The sequence below is a fragment of the Plectropomus leopardus genome, chromosome 9 (assembly GCF_026936395.1).
Source record: "Plectropomus leopardus strain MGB_pleo_1.0 chromosome 9, ASM2693639v1, whole genome shotgun sequence".
Classification (NCBI taxonomy): Eukaryota; Metazoa; Chordata; class Actinopteri; order Perciformes; family Serranidae; genus Plectropomus; species Plectropomus leopardus.
The window spans coordinates 17,835,581-17,852,940 of record NC_142184.1 but is presented as its reverse complement, the minus strand read 5'-3'; the positions used below and the strand labels follow the sequence as shown (position 1 = coordinate 17,852,940).

The window sequence follows — 17,360 nt, the reverse complement described above, 5'->3', positions numbered from 1 at the left end:
GCTAGCTCACCTTACACCACTGATCTAGCCAATGTTACAGCTCAGCCAAGGAAGACGCCATTAATGTTTACATCTTGCGCCATCACGAGCACAAGCCTCACATCTATGTGTAGCTGCACGCTTTCGTATGCGTGATGATAATGTTGGTGGATGTAGTTTGATAGTAAGAAAATAGTTCCTATATAAAACTGCTCACTACAAGGTCTGTGGATAATCTTGAGTGACCAGGTCATGATCTCTGGAGAGAGACATTGCTATTAAGTTTTTCAAATGCATTTTTTGGCACTTAGAGCACCACAAACCAAGTACCATCTGGTGTCATTATATTGGAGAAAAAGTAGGCATATTTAAGGCCGATAACCTCCAAAACTGGGCAGCTTACACCCAAAATGATCTAGATTGTCAAGTAGTACTAAAGGTAAGAAGACAAATATGCAATTTTGATTTGGGGGAACTGACCTGAGCTGTCTTCAATCATGACAAAATGTTTTAATTGGTGAGTTTTTAGTGTTCCATTAGATTTGTAGGTGTTTTTATGTCTGAATTGTTTTTAGTCTCCATGAACGTCTTGATTGTTTATGCCACAATTTCTTGTCTCATTGTATTGTGAGATGCCTTGACCTGTGCTGTGGGATTCAGTCCTACAATTTCATGGTCTTTCCCTTGTTTTCAGAGTGGTGCTTTCACACTTTAATCTGTCTTCAGTATTGATGAACACAGAGGGACAAGGTGAATGAGGAATTTGCAGGAAAAGTAAAGTTGCTGCAGTAAACCACTGCATGCTACAGACATTAAAACAATGTCTGCTGCATTTTAACATGGACAACATGATATAAACCTAAACCTTAAAACATGCAAGACAATCAAGAGTAATGTTACATATTTACTTTAATGATTCTGATGAAAATTATGATTCAGCCGATGCTCTTTGAAGGCCATAATTAAACATTTTGAGTTTTGATTTGGTGATATTTGGAAGAATTTAATTCAATTTTATTATTTGTCTAGAGGGCAATTTGTGTTGCAGCTGGTGTAAAAACATCGGAAAAACATAAGAGTAGGGATTTATGTCCTGCTTAGACCTTTGTATCTGGACTATATCTTTGTATCCCACAATTTTACTGTCAGCTATGGTGGCTTAATCAGCATTTAGTTTATATGGTAAAATATGTATGCATTTCTCAATCAATCATCAGTGGCATATTCATGGTGTCATTTTCATTTTCAAATATGCCGCTCGGCGCGTCACCGCGGTGCGCCCTCTGCCCATCTGATTCAATAACACAATGATCCAGCAGCCGCGTTTCGATGAGGCAGAGCGCACTCGTCTGTGTTGACACTGGACGGATATGCGGCGATGCTCTTGCGTGCGAAAGCGTTTGCAGCGATCTCTGAGCAGCTCCGGAGAGATTTCGCCTCGGATGAGAGATTAGGAGGAAGAGGAAGTGCGACCAGCATCAGAAGCAAAAAAAAAGCTGTCTTTTGCTCCATCGCGTCTCCTCGGTGGCAGCGGCCCGTCGATTCTCAGAGGAAGCCGGGGGCTGGATTTGAAATGTCGCAGGGATGTGTTGGTGAGTCGGCTGGTGCCGCAGAGCTTGTTTTGCAGCCCCTAATAACAAAAACCAGGGAATTAAGAAGCAGCATGTGTGCGTTGCAGGAGGAATCTTGCAGCCTGCGATCCTGTCGAATAATGTTACTGACACATTTAGTCACGTAAATGCTGCACATGATAGCCTGCACAGGCCTGACGATAGATGTTGATAGGCTAATCAGCTGGTTTGAAGGCTATCTGGACTGATGGCGCTGCTCCTGCTCCACACTGATCCATTTTTAAATAGCAATGGATTCTTGTTTCCTGTCTCAGGAAATTTAGCTGCAGTGATGAAGCCACGAGGTTTTGCTGTAGCGTGTAATTGTTTGGACAAACAGGGAACTGTGATGTTGGATTAATTTGATCTGCAAGCATCAGCGTCTCCTCCACATATAAGCCCCATGGAAATGTCACTGCTGAAAAAAATAAGCCATTCTAAATAAAGAAGCAAACATGACATTCGTTTGTAGCTGCTTGTCATTCACCAGCTTATTTTAGCTTACAGTAGTCTGCAAAGTAGTACTGAGACAAATCTGCTTTTGTATTGCTTCTTACTCGTTTGTTTTATTACAGAGGGCTTGATGTTGAAAGGAGAAAGAGGAGGAGAGAGGTGGAGAGAGCTCTCCCTGGCCCAGGAGAGGTTTTAATTAGACCTTTGCAAAAACCAGGTACCCTACATGTTCCAATGTGTTGAAACAATAATAACAAGCAACAAATTTAAAAAAAAAAAAAGCTGAAAATATTTTTCTTCTTTCTTCTCAGTGCCGTCTGTGGTCGGAAGGTGATGGCAGTGCTGACTGAGCTTCACCACTGCTACTACCCATTCCTACTGATGGACACTCCTCTACTGCGCGCCTGAGCCTGCACTCAGCGCTGCCTTCTTCCCCTCCTCTCCTTCTGCCTCACCTTGCTCATTTCCCACCTCTTCCTCCACCCTCCTCATCTAGCTGCCACTTACTTTCCCCCACACGTCTCCCCCTAATATTCTATCCATTTCACCCACGTTTGAATCTCACCATACCTCTACAATCTTTATTATGGCGTGCTGTGGACGCTCACTGGACTCCCCGTGCACACTAGCCTTGCTGGTGGGCTTCCAGTTTGCCTTTGTTCTCTATTTCTCCCTCGGGGGCTTCAGAGGCCTGGTGTCTGTCCTGGTGCACACCACAGAGCCGGAGTTTGATTACTCGAAACCTCACGATGTCTATACCAACCTCAGTCACCTGGGAGTGCCGCCTCCCCCGCCTCGTAACTCTGGCACTGGACCCCCTGCCACAGGACCACCACTGAGAGACTGCCAGATCCCCTCCCCACTGCTGGGTGAGAGCACGAGAGGGTTTGAATGTGTGCCGTCATATGTAGCACATGCATACATACAGGAAGGTGCATAGTGAAAAAATGTGTGGCATCTTAAGTTGACAATCAGTATCAGTTTTAAAGGGTCATTTAATCACAAAATCAAAATACATATTTTTACTTTTATCTGTAATTGTGTTTATCAATCTAAGTAGTTTTGGTGTGATTTGCCAAATTTTGGAGATATCTGTCTGCCCTCTCTTCTATTCTTCTGTCAATATTATGACATTAGATGGCACTCGGCTTGTGGTGGTCAAAGCTCCAAAAAATACATTTGAAAAACTTAACAGCAATGTCCCTTTAAAAAAATCATGACCCAGTTACTCTAATCCACAGACCTTATTGTGAGCAGTTTCATGTAGGAACTATTTTCTTTATAATGAACTTCACCTGCTAACTGTGTCACCATGCATCTACTCATGGACGAGAGGCTTGTGCTTGTGACAGCTGGAGATATAAACATTAATGGCATCCTCCTTGGCTGAGCTGTAATGTTTGTTAGGTGGAGCTAGGTGAGCTAGCAGTAGATGCACACTTCCTTCTGCACAGTGATACAGTTGGTGGGTGTAGTCTAATAGAAAGAAAATAATTGAAACCGCTCACAACAAGATCTATGGATTATCTTGAGTAACCAGGTCATGATTACTGGAAAGAGACACTGAGTTCTTTTAAATGTGTTTTTTGGCACTTTGAGCACCACAAACTAAGTGCCATCTAGTTCCATTATATTAGAGAGAAGGCAGAAATCTTTACGGCCGATTTCTACAACACTCAGGAACAACAATCTAGATTGATAAATAGCACTAAGAGACACAACAGGTAATTTTTGATTTGGGGGGTAAACTGTCTGTTTAAGTTTTAATATCCGATATCCATTTCCTAGGACTGTATACTTCTTCTCTGCAAAATATTGCACTTTTTAACTCCACTACATACACCTGACAACTTCTAGTTACTTTTCAGATTATGATTTTACATTTTAAAAAGAAAAGTATAGCCGACTAAGCTTAAAAAATACAACATTTTTTTAAAATTTTGGAGTGAACTACCCTTTAAGATCTTTTTTCCTCTCACTCCTCCAGTTGGACCTGTGTCTGTTCATCTCTCCTCTCCTCTGTCTCTGGAGGAGATCAGACAGAGAAACCCATTAGTAATGCCAGGTGGACGCTACCGGCCTCCAGACTGTGAGCCGCGGCACCACACTGCAATAGTGGTGCCGTACAGGAACCGGCAGACCCACCTTCGTGCCCTCCTCTACCACCTCCACCCCTTCCTGCAAAGACAGCAGATCCACTACAGCATCTATATTGTACAGCAGGTCAGGTTATGTACAAGTGTGTGTGTGTATGTTTGTTTGTGTGTGTGTGTGTATGCGTGTGTGTGTGTGTGTTTGTTGATTTAAAATTTTACTATTAGTGTGCTTTTTAGCTTGCACTGTCTCACTCCATGAGAAAATGCAAACTGCTGTGCTGCTGTCATATCAGTACATTATTAGTGCCATCCTGAGTAATTCACTGAAGAAAATGTCAACAATTTTAACTGGAGCTACTTTCCATTTAAGAACAATGCGTCTCAGAGACAGGTGTCGAAAAACCTGTGTAAATAAAACTATAATGATCTGCATGGCTACAGTACATACCATTAGAGGTAAATGAGAAAGTAAGCATGACAAAGTATTTCTATTTAAGGTGATTTCTTTTGGATCAACTGGATATTTAAAATAATAGCATATAGTAACAAACTAAGGACATTTATAAGTTATCATGTCTTTAGCTTCTTAGAGTACAATGTAGCTGAACTGTAACCACAGCAAATTGGTGTTAGATTATTTATTCACACATTGTTTTCTCCCGATCAGGTCAACAAAGGCTTGTTTTGAGAAAGATCCTACATGTTATTAACCATACGTTTTGATCATTCAATGTCAAATCACTTTGGGTGGTATCTATTTATTCATGCCTTCATACCCTCCTGACTTTTCACTGGGGGTATCTGTGTGACCAAAAATAAAGTTGAGCTTCTGATGACAGAAGTGTAGCATGTATAACTACATCTAGTCATGTCAGACCTACAATGTAGAGTTGGGCGATATGCTGGCCACTGACAGCCTAACAACTGATTGCTGATATATTTGACTCTGTTAACCCTTTGAAACCTGGATCGACATTAGTGTTGTGTGTTACTTTCGGATGCACTAAACAAGCATTTAAACCTTTGAAACTTGAGAAAATTGGTTTAATTTTTTTAAAAACATGCCTTAAGAGGCAACAAGCAACTGAGCAAAAAATGTCCCACAATTTGCAAGACATCAGGAAAAGCTGACAAGAAAATGAATTGATAATTAGTTCAAGCCTTTATTTGCCTTAATTTTTTATGATAGATTAAGCCAATTTGCGCAGGTTTCAAGTTTTTAAATAAACAAAATTAACTCAAAATGTCAAGAAAGGAAATATTCTTACACTAATTTTCATTATGAAACAGAAAATACAACTGTACACCTTCTAAATTTAAGTGTCTTTCTCTCACTAAATTAATACTAGCTTAATTTACTTGTAAACTCATAAAAAAAACATTTAATACAAACTTAAATAACACTCCTCAAAAACTTCTTGTTCTGTCTTTCCATTGTTCTAACAACCACTGACTCTGGTGTGCTTGAAATAAAACCTTAATTGACTGTGTTAGATGTGAGAATATGCTATCCCTCACAATATTTCCCCTGCTGTCTCTCTCTGCCGTTGCTGGCCAGCTTTTTACTACTCCTATAATGGTATCCTCACCACTCCCAGTCACCACCTTTCTCTAACTGCCCGTTCTACCTGTAGAGACTGACTTCTAGTGGTGTGTACTGTGTACTACAATACAATGCTCTAATACAGCATCTCCAGATCAGTTTAACCCTTTCAAATCTGAGCAAATTGTTGTGATTTTGCTCAAAAACATAAGAAGGAGATAGTGAGCAATGAAAGAAGAAATGGCCCAGAAATTAGTAAAAAGTACCTGAACATTTCCTTTAAATAAGTCAAAAAAAGAGAAAGAAATTAACAAAGTAAATAAACAAAAACAACCCCCCCAAAACAACCAAAAACAAACAAGGCAGACAAGATTTGTAAAGGTGCTTAAAAACTATAATTGTTTTGTGACATTATTTAAAATATATTATCATAAATATAGTTTTTCCCTTCACTTCACAGTTTGCTCAGGGTGTAAAGGTTTAAATACTTAAGAAAAGTGTCTGAAAGCATCACAAGAGAAGTGATGTAGCTTCAGGTTTCAAAGGGTTAATAGAAGACATTTTTTACAGTTTTAAAAATCATATCTTTGGGATTTCCAAATACCCTGGTATACTGTAGTGCCTTGATACTGCACAAACCTAATGTAAACGAATAATCTTTGTTTTTCTGCAATAACACACCTTAAATAGTGTCCCTTAGCCAATCAGAATTGAGGACTTAACACATTCACATGTTCATGTGTGGCTGTGTGTTACCCTCCTTCTCTGTTTCCGACTTCAGTGGGGTAACGGTACCTTTAACCGAGCCAAGCTGCTGAATGTCGGGGTGCGGGAGGCCCTCAGAGATGAAGACTGGAGCTGCATCTTCCTGCACGATGTTGACCTGCTACCTGAGAATGACCACAACACCTACACTTGCCACAAACAGTTCCCCACACACCTGTCTGTGGCCATGGACAAGTTCAGATACAGGTAGAGGCACAGTGAATGTGTCAGTTGATGAACTTCTATATAAATACAATGTGCTGAGACTTTTTAAGAATGTACATTGGTGATGCGACCCTTTCAGGCTGCCGTACCCACAGTATTTTGGTGGGGTGTCTGCCGTGACCCCTGACCAGTACATGAAGATGAATGGCTTCCCAAACCAGTACTGGGGCTGGGGTGGAGAGGATGATGATATTGCTGCCAGGTGAGGAAGGGGAATGGGGCATGTTGACATGTGAGATCTGCGACGATGTTCAACATCAGAACTTGATGCATCTCCATTTCAGCCTTTCCGCTTCTTGTTCTTTTTTCGCTGTATTCATTCCTTTTCTTCTCGTGTTTACAGTTTTGGTGCCACATTTTTCTGTTCTTTGACTTTTATTTTATGTGTCCTCACATCATCTTTCATCTTCACGTCCCCTCCTACTGCTGTGGCTTTGCTGTGTGTCTCTTGGAGTGGGCTCAGTGAGTATGTTTGCATGGAATAGCTTGCAGATTTGGGCTGGGCTGTGTGCTTAAAGAGTTTTTCAGGCAGTTTTCTTCTTTTTTCTATGCTGCGGTCCCCTCTCTCCACTCTGTGGCTCTTCTGCTATTTGCTAATCTGTTATGGGAGACACTGAATGGAACAAAACAGTGACGATAAAAGAGCTTGCACTCAGAATAACATGAAGCAAAACTACTAGAACATTACTCCCCTACTTTTTGTAACTCTTTGCCTTTTGTGCATGATTTTTGCTACTTAAATTATAACATGTACTGGACAATCACAGAAGTTAAAACATGTTTTGATTGACATAGATAACTGGGGTGGCACAAGCATCAGAGATGGAGAAAGGGAGCACAGTGTTTTCCACCGCCTATAGGCCATAAAAGTATGTTTTTCTCATTCCCACCCATAATTCTGTCTTTTTTCTTTTTTTTTCTGCTTTCAAATGTATCAATTAAAAGCTAGATGTACTCAGATCAAGTATTGCTTTGAGCTGTAGAAAAAAAAGTAAAGTGTCACGCATTGTTGATCAAAATGAGTTTGTGAATAAGAATGTGCTGTTCTTGTTGACTCCTTTTGTGTACTGCCTATTCAGAGTTCGTCTGTCTGGCATGAAGATCATGCGCCCTCCAGTGGCCATTGGCCATTACAAGATGATCAAGCATAAAGGAGACAGAGGCAATGAACAAAACCCACGCAGGTAAATAGGGACACACTGGCAGACACACAAACGATGCAGCCATTTGTAGGGCGATTGGGATGGGTTTTTTTTTTTACAGTGTACAGGCATCAGAATTAGGTTATCTTCACAATAATGTTTCATGTCTCTTTATTTTTGATGTTCTGTTTTATATATGGGGTTTGCATTTCCCTCTCCTTGCCCTGCCAAATATTTGTGATTGCCTCAGGCAGCATGCTCGTTTGTTTTCAGATCTAAAAAACACCCGCTTATTTTTGCTCATAATGCACCAGAAAGACTGTCTTGATTGATAAAACAAGATCATGCAAATTAATTGTAATGCCAGAGGTCACAATGACATGTGAATATAGATCAAACATTATTAAAACTAACCTTGTTCCTCGATGTAAGGAGCACTTTATTAACTTTTATAAGAGAGGTTTTTTCACAAGGTATTGTTAAAGAAACAATTCTACATTTTGGAGAATGCACTTATTGACTTCTTGTATAGAATTAGAAGAGAAGATTGATGCCTCTCTTATGTTTGCTCTTTTATTGTGAAGCTACAGCCCAGTTAGCTGAGTGTCAAGACTGGAAACAGAGGGAAACAGCTGACTCTGTCTTAAAATTCACCTACCTAGAACACTGGCCCCCATCCTGGGGGTCCTGACCCCCACTAGGGATCACCAGAGCTTATTGGGGTGTCACGAGGCCTTTGAAGGCATAAGAAAACTTTTTTTAAATAAATTATACATTATGCCTATATTCTCAGCATTTCATTCATTTCTGCTAACTAAACAATTGTTATTTTTTGAACTGTAATATTATTCAAGATATAAAGTTGCAAAATAATAAAAAAAAAAAATAATCTCACCAAAGTTGACAAGTTGTGGTTTTACAGAGGTTATGTGCTGGAACTATTTGTCCGGGCGCAGTGACTTAAAATGGAAACACCACTAAGAAGTAACTACACCTAGCCAAGAAATACTTGGATAGGCATTTTTTTTCTCCTCTGGTCAGAGCCATGCTAGCTGTTCCCCCTGCCTACAGTCTTTATGCCAAGATAAACTTTTTGTTATCTTACTGTCACCTAACTCTTGGCAAGAAAGCAAATTAACACATTATTCATCATGTCAAACTATTTCTTTAGAGTTTGACCCTGAAAATCACACACATATGAGCACAAACCTGTGATATTATTCTTTCTCTTTCTAGATTTGACCTTCTGAAAAGGACCAGGCTCAACTGGCGCTCTGACGGCCTCAACTCTCTTACTTACGAGCTCCTTTCCAGGGAGCTGGAGCCTCTCTACACCAACCTCACCGTCGACATTGGAGAGGACCCCCGTCTGCCCCAGCTGAAAGCACCAATCCCTGTGAAAGCTACAACCCCTGTCCACCAACGTAGCACCAGCAAGACTGGCGGGGGCACAGCCAAACAGGAGAAGAAGCAAGACAGCCAAGGGGCAAATGTGACTGTGGCCAAACCGGCTGCTGAAAAAATAGAAAACGACCAGTCAAAGGCAGCAAATCATACAACACCGGAGAAGACAGGTGTGGTGAAATAGGATGAGGTGTTTAAGAAAAGGACTGCATCCCATCTGTAGCATAAAGTGGCTTCCCCCTTCATTTTGAGCTGAAAGACAAAATGGAGGAGAGCAGTGTAGATCTGTTCTGCTGCGGGACATAAAGTACACTAGCTTTCTGTGCTCAGTGCAGGTTAGGGGTAGTTATGCAATGGATCAAAAGAAGAAGCCTCTTTTGTCTACAGGGGTGCATTCACGACTGAGTCACCTCTTGGTTTATCATCCGCTGAATGTGACTCTGGCTCCAGCGACTGACACAAGTCTGCCCCTCATGACTTATTTGGGGCCAGAAGAGGAGTGGTGAACGACTCAGCCGTATTCACATAGAGGTCCAAGACAAACTAAATAAAAATGAGACAGCAACTATATAAATCTCTGCTCTTACCCAGACATCGCAAGTCGTAAGCAACCCATCTGCTGCCAGCAGACCTGCAGCTTCATCCAGTTTGCTCTCCAAAAAACTGCTGCTGTCAGTCCACCCCACTCCACGGTGGGTTTGTGTTTCTGTGCCTTCTCTCTTTTATGCGTATTTTATAGACTGGTATAGTTGCTTTTAGATGCTGACCCGGGGTTAATTTTACCTCTCCTGCCTCGCAGGCAAATGTAAGAAAGCAGGGAGGCTAAAGCTGATCCTAGATCAGGACAAATGATCTGTCCCAGGACTGCCGTTTTTATATCTGTGTGCATTGATCAAGCGCTGACCAACTCCATAGTTATCAGACAATTCTAGAGTTTATATTTATATAGAGAGACTTCTTTATTTGTTTACAGATTTGTTTTACTTCCTTACAGTCTGGTGCCTCTCTCTCTCTCTCTCTCTCTCTCTCTCTCTTTCTCTCTCTGTCTGTCTATCTCTCTCTATCTATCTATCTCTGACATTTAGTTCCTAGACAATCAAATCATACAAGAAGAAAACTCTGTATCCAACCACATAACAATGTGAGGAAATATTATCATGATGACTATCATTACACCTGTCAGATAAACATAGACATGGCATGATAGTTGTTGTCTAGTTTGACTATACTCTTGATACATGGATAGACCTGTGATATTATCTGTGATTTTATTATTTTTCTTTTAGATTAGTCAGGTACGAAAAAAAAAACAAATTGCAGACAATATTGTAGGCACGCGATTACACATTTGCCAGTTTCAGATTGTATTTTAATAATAATAATAATAATAATAATAATAATAATAATAATAATAATAATAATGATAATAAAAATGGTCATAGTTATGATAAAGCACTGTGTATAGATCTATGTCAGCTTTTTACTAGAAGGCCCTGACATCTTCACAGAGGGTCTCAGTATATTATGAAAGACCCTGGTACATCTAAAGCTATAAATGATATAAATACTTGTCTCTCACATTTATATTTTGAACAAGAGGAGACAAGGAGGAGGGACATTTTATTCTGAGGGCTAACAAATTAGGACATGCATGTTGCTTATTTGTTTTGACAGATCAATTATCATATCCTCTGCATCTGTCAGACATGTTGTTCCCATATCATTCATTTGGAATGTATTATTTTGAGTTTTGGACGAAGGGAGTTTATCAGGTGAGCTTGAGGACTTGAATCTGATCACTTGTATGAAATAGGATTTCTTGCTGCTACGTGACTATAGGGAAATGGTTAACTATATGATTAATCAGCTTGAAAAATGCCACTAATATTCTGCTGTTGAGTTGTGTTCTATCGTACTAACAAGTAATGTATTACTGCTGATTTGAATGTATTTAATTTATTAATTTATTTATTGATTCACTGGTAGAACAAAATGTGTTTAAGGGTTGACACACCCTTCTCCATTGTAGAGCAGATTATCCTTTTATTGTGTCTCCATGTTTCTTTTGTTAACATGTGCCTCATGCGATAAGCCCATGTCACTGTAGGACTGAAGGCTGGGTTATGTGTGACCGCCCTCAAGTGGCACAGAGCGGCATAGCGACAGCTGAGAGGAACCAAGGACTGAATGAAACTGCAGTGCTGTGACATGAATGTTAATCATTAATGTTGGCCATTCACAGGTTTCAGCCAATCATCTCTTTGCATTGCTCTGTGTGGAGGGTTTGCGTAGCATCACATGATTGATCCTGGCAGTTTAAAGGTGTAGAGCAACTCCCTGAATTTCACTGGTTTATAGAACCAAAAGCTACATGGCAATTGTTTATGAATGGATCTAGTTTTATAGAAGGAATCTATGTTTATGTATGATGAAATATTACCTGTTTCAAACAAAAGAGTGCTGTGCAAACCTCCGTCTCCACAGTGAGAGATAATTAGGCCCATTTTCTTAGCTTTATATAACATAATAGTTTAGTTGCATATCAATAGATAATGTATCCTCCATATATCATATTGCCTGGGACAATGCCTGTTATGACATGAAGCAGTAACGCACTGAAAGCTTTTAAGGACGTTATGTAATCTCTGCAGATTAATCAGCATACTGTGTGCTTACCTGGAGATTGTTCTATATTTAATAAATAGGCTAGTTTTTATAAAGGATGTTTTCGCATAAGTGTTGGAAATATATACTATGTAGTTGAATGCAAATTCAGTAAAAAGGATTGGGACTTTATGGTCACATTTTTTTTATTTAAAGAGTTTATTTGATCATGGGTTCATTCTATCATTAAACACATGGGTTGGAGGAGTGCAAATGTGCTTGTCGAGAACCACCTGAATAGAGAGATGGGATGTTTATGTATTCATGGAAATGAGACGAAATGGATTACATCACTTCTAATTAAGGAACATGACATTTGCAACATGTGGTCATCTCAGGTTGCCTTATTTAATGACCTTGCGTGGGGATTAAAGGTTATGTGTTCATGTGTGCGCTTGTGTAGAGAGCAAGGTCATCAAAAAAGGCAACAGATGCAGTGGACTATGATGGATGGTGTTGTGACAGAAAGCAAATGTGTACATTAATAAAAACAGAATTTAAAAAAATGTCTCTCTTCCCACATCTTTGAAAGAGATAGTTTGCTGATTTTCAACCAGCTTTGTATCAAAACAATGTGGGTAGTATGTGTAGATGAACTTTGGTAAACGTCCCTTCATCTAACCCCTGCCTAGATGTCCCTCCTCCCCCTACAGTGAAACTCTGCCAGATACAGAAAAGTAGTCACCACTGATAAAATATATATCAAGATGATGTTACTGCACTGCCTATATCTCACCTAAAGAAATGTATTTCATTGCTCTCTAATGGTGAGAGTTTGTGAACAGGAAGTCAGCGCCATATTGCTTCCTGCACAATGGAAACTGCGACCAACAAAACAGAGGTCAAAGGGTAGAATTTTTCTCTGCCCATGTAGCACCAATTTCAGAACGCGTCCTTCTATTGCACAGCCAGCGTAGTTTTATGTCAGGACTCTATATCACTGAAATACCTCTTTAAATGTGGAGCTACACAAACACACTTAAATATACACTGCACTATAAATACACTTAAATACTTACACAGTGATGCACCTACCCTCCCACAACATTTGAGGCCTCTTAATGAAAACAGGCTTTAGTATTCTGATTAATGCTGCTGCAGCTTAAACATGGCACAGATCAGATGCTCATGCTAGCTGGCAGATTAGCAGTCATATATCATCATCAACACATGCTGTAGAGCAATCTACAACTGCACTAACCTGTTACATCACCCTGTGTATTGCAGGCTTCAGTGCTCTATGTGGGCATAAAGAGCAGGATTAAAAAGTTGCATATGAGATCATACCTATAAATAGATAGTAACCCCCAGCTCTCTATGTTTGATCTGTTTCATAATCTAAAAGTATGAGTCACTGGGCGAAACACAAAACTGGGGGGACAAAAAGAGCACCTTACAACCAATACAATGCCAACACAAACTGCAGCCTTAAATAGGATTATAGAGTGTAAATAACACCCCTGATAGTATCAATAAAACAAGCTCCACAATAGTAGTAGACACTGTTGACACTGGTAGTTAGTATTGTGGTTGATAATACTATGAAGTCTTCCTGATTTTTACCACCCCAGCATGACAGTGTCTTTGAATAGTAAACATTCAAAGATAGACTACGTAACTTTAGTTGAACAGCAACAACAGTGGCCTTAGGTAATGGAATAATGGCAAATAGGTGTAGACACGGATCAGACCCAAGTCAAAAATTTTGAATTTACTGTAAAATTTACTAAACATAATAAATAAATAAACAGATCAAATAATTTGTTGCTCCACTTAGACTTTACCACAAGATTATACTTAGGCTTAAGCCTTTTGACCTTAACATACTTGATACCTTCCCCCAAACATTAAAGGTTTGTTAGCCCAGTGGTTGCCAACTGGTGGGTTACAATCCAAAAGTCGGTCAGGGGTTCATTCTAGCTGGACAGCAATTGACTCGTGAAAGAGTCAAGTTTTAAAAACACACTCTTAATTTTAAAGAAACAATGAACTTCCAGCACAGAACCTCTATTTACAAGAGTTATTTCTGTTTATTTTTGCTATATGTCTTATTTCTTTGCATTCTATTTCCTTTAATAAACTATAATATGTGATAATTTATCTAATGTGTGGACCTAACTAATGGCTAATGAGAAATCTGGACCCCTAGGCTACACCATTAGGGAACCACTGTGTTAGCCTATTTAAAAAGTGTGCCATGAATCAATTTATCACTGGATCAACTAACATTAACCCTATTCATCAAAGCAAGTCAGTACTTAATTCCTGAGATCTACTTTGTTTGAACCAATCTGACAGCATCCAATCAAGTTGCAGCATAAACTAAAAAGAACTAGCATTACATTACTGAGCTACAACTGGAAAAATTTCATTTTCTGCCGCAGATTACAGACAGAGATGCATCAACAAATTTTACAAAGCATTTTGTAGATTTAATTTATTATGTATTATATCTGTTGTTAAAATTACCTTAGCCACATTTGGTGAAGTGCATTTAATTTGTTTAGGACTCAAAACTAGACTTTTAGGCTACTGGTGACCTGCAAAACAATGACTAGATCCCACCTCTGAGTGTAACAGGATAGCTCAAGTGGAGAAAAGTCATATAGATAGCACATTCAGAAATGTCAGTTACACAGCCACGTCTCAAGTTAGCTAACATAAGCCACTGGTCATACCACATAAAGTAAGGCTGTAAAGTGTACTATCACCATAACGTTTTATTTGTGAGCAGAAGAAGATCATATTAATTAATGTTTTAAAAGTATTCTCACTTAAATATTAACACTGCTGTCTTACTAATCATTATACCATATTATTGGTGCTGGAAATCACACTTAGACCTGAATCACATGCAGTTGCCACAGAAAGATCTCCAGAAGCATCACCTGACCCATGAGGCAGGGTGGGTAAAACAAACACTCCTGCCTGCAAAGGACCACCTCCCTCAGGTGCAATCAGTTTAGCTAATCAGAGGCTCTGTTGCCTTCCTCACTTTGTGTGTTTCTTTGTACAGCAGCCATCACATATGTCATGTAAGTTCATTTCCTTTCATACTTTGCTTTAATTTATTATTCCACTATTGCTATGCCAGAAACTTTTCAGGGATCAACACTGAATTTCCTGCATTCTGATGAATTTTTATGCACCAATTTGTGGATTTTTTTTTTTTGCATCAAGCTATGGTGTTAACCAGTAGTTCAAGGGCAAGATTTCTCCTTAGTCATTAGTTCATAGTCCGCACATTAGATAATTTACTACATGTTCAATTCTATTTCACAAAATGTAAACAACATGTTGGCTTAGAACATAAGTAAATAAAACATATTGCAAAAACATACAGAAGCGGAGCTTCAAAATAAAAGCTCTGTGCCAGAAATTCACTGTACTTCAAAATAAAGTGTGCCCCCCCCCCACACAAATTTGACATGTTTGCAAGTCACTTGTGGTCCATTCAGAATGGACTTATAAGGATCCATCACTTGGGAATCACTGGCCTAAATATTCAGGGTGCCCCCCCATAATGTTTGCCTAAAGGTTTTAAAAAAGCATGCTAACAGTGAGTAAAGTGTCTAAACTAACCACACATTATATATAGATGTGTATTCAGTATGTAATGTTGGACCTAATGTTATGAGACATCATGGCGTAATGTCTTCCTTTAAAGTCGTCACACCTGGATGTCTTTCTGCGGGACGTTCTGTGATGCAGTCACTCTGTGATGACAGCAGTGACAGTCTAGTTTGCACTTTCCCTCCAGTAGACTGACACACTGGCCTGCTGAAGTGACGGTGGCAGGCATACGCAGAGGGCTGAGGCAGCCTTTAGTCACCTCCTGTTACTGCGTGGCCTAGGAGACACAGCTGACCTCTCATACACTCATACACACACAAACACACACACAATGATAAACAGAATATAGCCATACAAATCATTACACATGGATGCTCATGTCTTAAAGGGCAGCACATTAGTTACCAAAGAATAGATGTCTAAATAGTGAGAAAGTTCAGTCAAAATTTTTAAAAAATTGAATTTTTCCTGTGCAACATTGTTTCAAATTAGTCAATCCCCACTCATTTCTTTCAATCTGATGATTCATGTTGTATTTTTCCCCCTTGCACCTGTCCCACATGCAGTTAATTATATTGCAAAGACTTCTTGAGATGCCTAGTTTGTTACCGTCCACAAAACTTTACTAAAAGTCTAGGCTACATCTATCTCCCAGGAGAAGAAATATGTCATGCTGAATTATAGCGTAACCCAAAATACTAATTCTAAGGTGTTTTGGGGGTTTTAATATTTAAAGCTACAGTTAACACATTTTACAAAAATAACTGTCATATTTGCTGAAACTGTCACTATATTCTGAAAGAGTTACATGAGACAGATTCTTCCTCTTGTTCCTATTGCCTCCTGTAACATTTGCTCGAACTGACTGTGGCGCACCAAAAGCAACCTTTCAGAGCTGAGGAGTCTCTAACGCTGCTGTCAGTCACTGCTTGTCAACTGCACTACCCATTCCCCTCCTCAAGTGTATTCAGATATATATTTTAGTGTACTGTTTAGCTGTGAAATGAGAGTTTTCTTCAGCTACGATTTTGGATACAGTCGAGCACTCGGCACCACCGGCCGGCTAGATTTTCATTTTTTGGCTTAACAGTAAACTAAACTATGTTTCTGAAAATATTTGAGGAAACATAGGCAATACAGTGACAAAAATCTTGATCCATATTTGATCAGCACTGCCTGATTTGACATTTTGACACAGTTTTTTAGGATAGTTTTTTTTATAAACAAAAGTTACCAAGTACAGCTTTACAGTTATGATATTACTTCAACAATCGTTTGACAACAGATTATGGCCATAAAAAAATATGTAAAATCGTCATCCAGTGTGTTGACTATATAGTTAACTAGCCTATTTGTACAAGAGCAAATATAAACTGCTCTATGGTCACTCCTTTAGTGTGAATCATTGCCACGCATCAATGTGAAAATCTACCACGATAGTAGGTCACAACATTTGGTTATATAACCACTCTTAATGTTCTGCTCTGAAAATCATCATATCATCGGATATGGGAATAAAAGATATGAGAGGATGTATCAAGATCCTGAGGCATCACACGCATCAGGGGCTAAATAATGAGCAGGAAACTGGATCAGCCGTCAGGGTCGTCAGGGTTGGACCCTCATTCCCGTCTCATCTCACGGCTGCTCAGCTGCTCCTGTCATCCATATTTGCAGCCTCAGTGGACAATTTCCTCAGCCGCGGGCCCTCTCAGTGCTCACAACAACACATAGATCAAGTGAATTAATTCTGCTTTTGTGGCAGCGCGCTGGAGATCTAGGTCATGCAGTCATGGCTCTGTTTTTTGTGTGTATCTGTGTGTGTGTGTGCGTGTGTGTGTGGCCACCTAAAGTCATGTCAACATCCTCCTGCACAATCTGACCTTGACATTGTGTGTGTCTGCGA

General features: G+C 39.6%; 1 protein-coding gene across 1 annotated transcript; it reads left to right on the top strand.

Moving 5' to 3' along the window:
* The first annotated feature begins 1,277 nt into the window (after positions 1-1,277).
* Positions 1,278-10,651, top strand: b4galt3 (beta-1,4-galactosyltransferase 3). Its single transcript, XM_042492275.2, has 8 exons — positions 1,278-1,571; positions 2,165-2,259; positions 2,354-2,911; positions 4,030-4,265; positions 6,463-6,653; positions 6,751-6,873; positions 7,751-7,855; positions 9,050-10,651. Exons 3-8 carry the CDS (start codon positions 2,629-2,631, stop codon positions 9,399-9,401), a joined length of 1,290 nt encoding a protein of 429 aa, XP_042348209.1. The 5' UTR covers positions 1,278-1,571; positions 2,165-2,259; positions 2,354-2,628; the 3' UTR covers positions 9,402-10,651.
* The last annotated feature ends 6,709 nt before the right edge of the window (positions 10,652-17,360 follow it).

Excerpts from the sequence above, each read along its gene's own strand:
- b4galt3 (XM_042492275.2), top strand. The coding sequence starts at position 2,629 with ATGGCGTGCTGTGGACGCTCACTGGACTCCCCGTGCACACTAGCCTTG. Across the intron at positions 4,266-6,462 it reads GCATCTATATTGTACAGCAG|TGGGGTAACGGTACCTTTAA; the intron begins GTCAGGTTATGT and ends TTCCGACTTCAG. Across the intron at positions 6,874-7,750 it reads GATGATGATATTGCTGCCAG|AGTTCGTCTGTCTGGCATGA; the intron begins GTGAGGAAGGGG and ends CTGCCTATTCAG.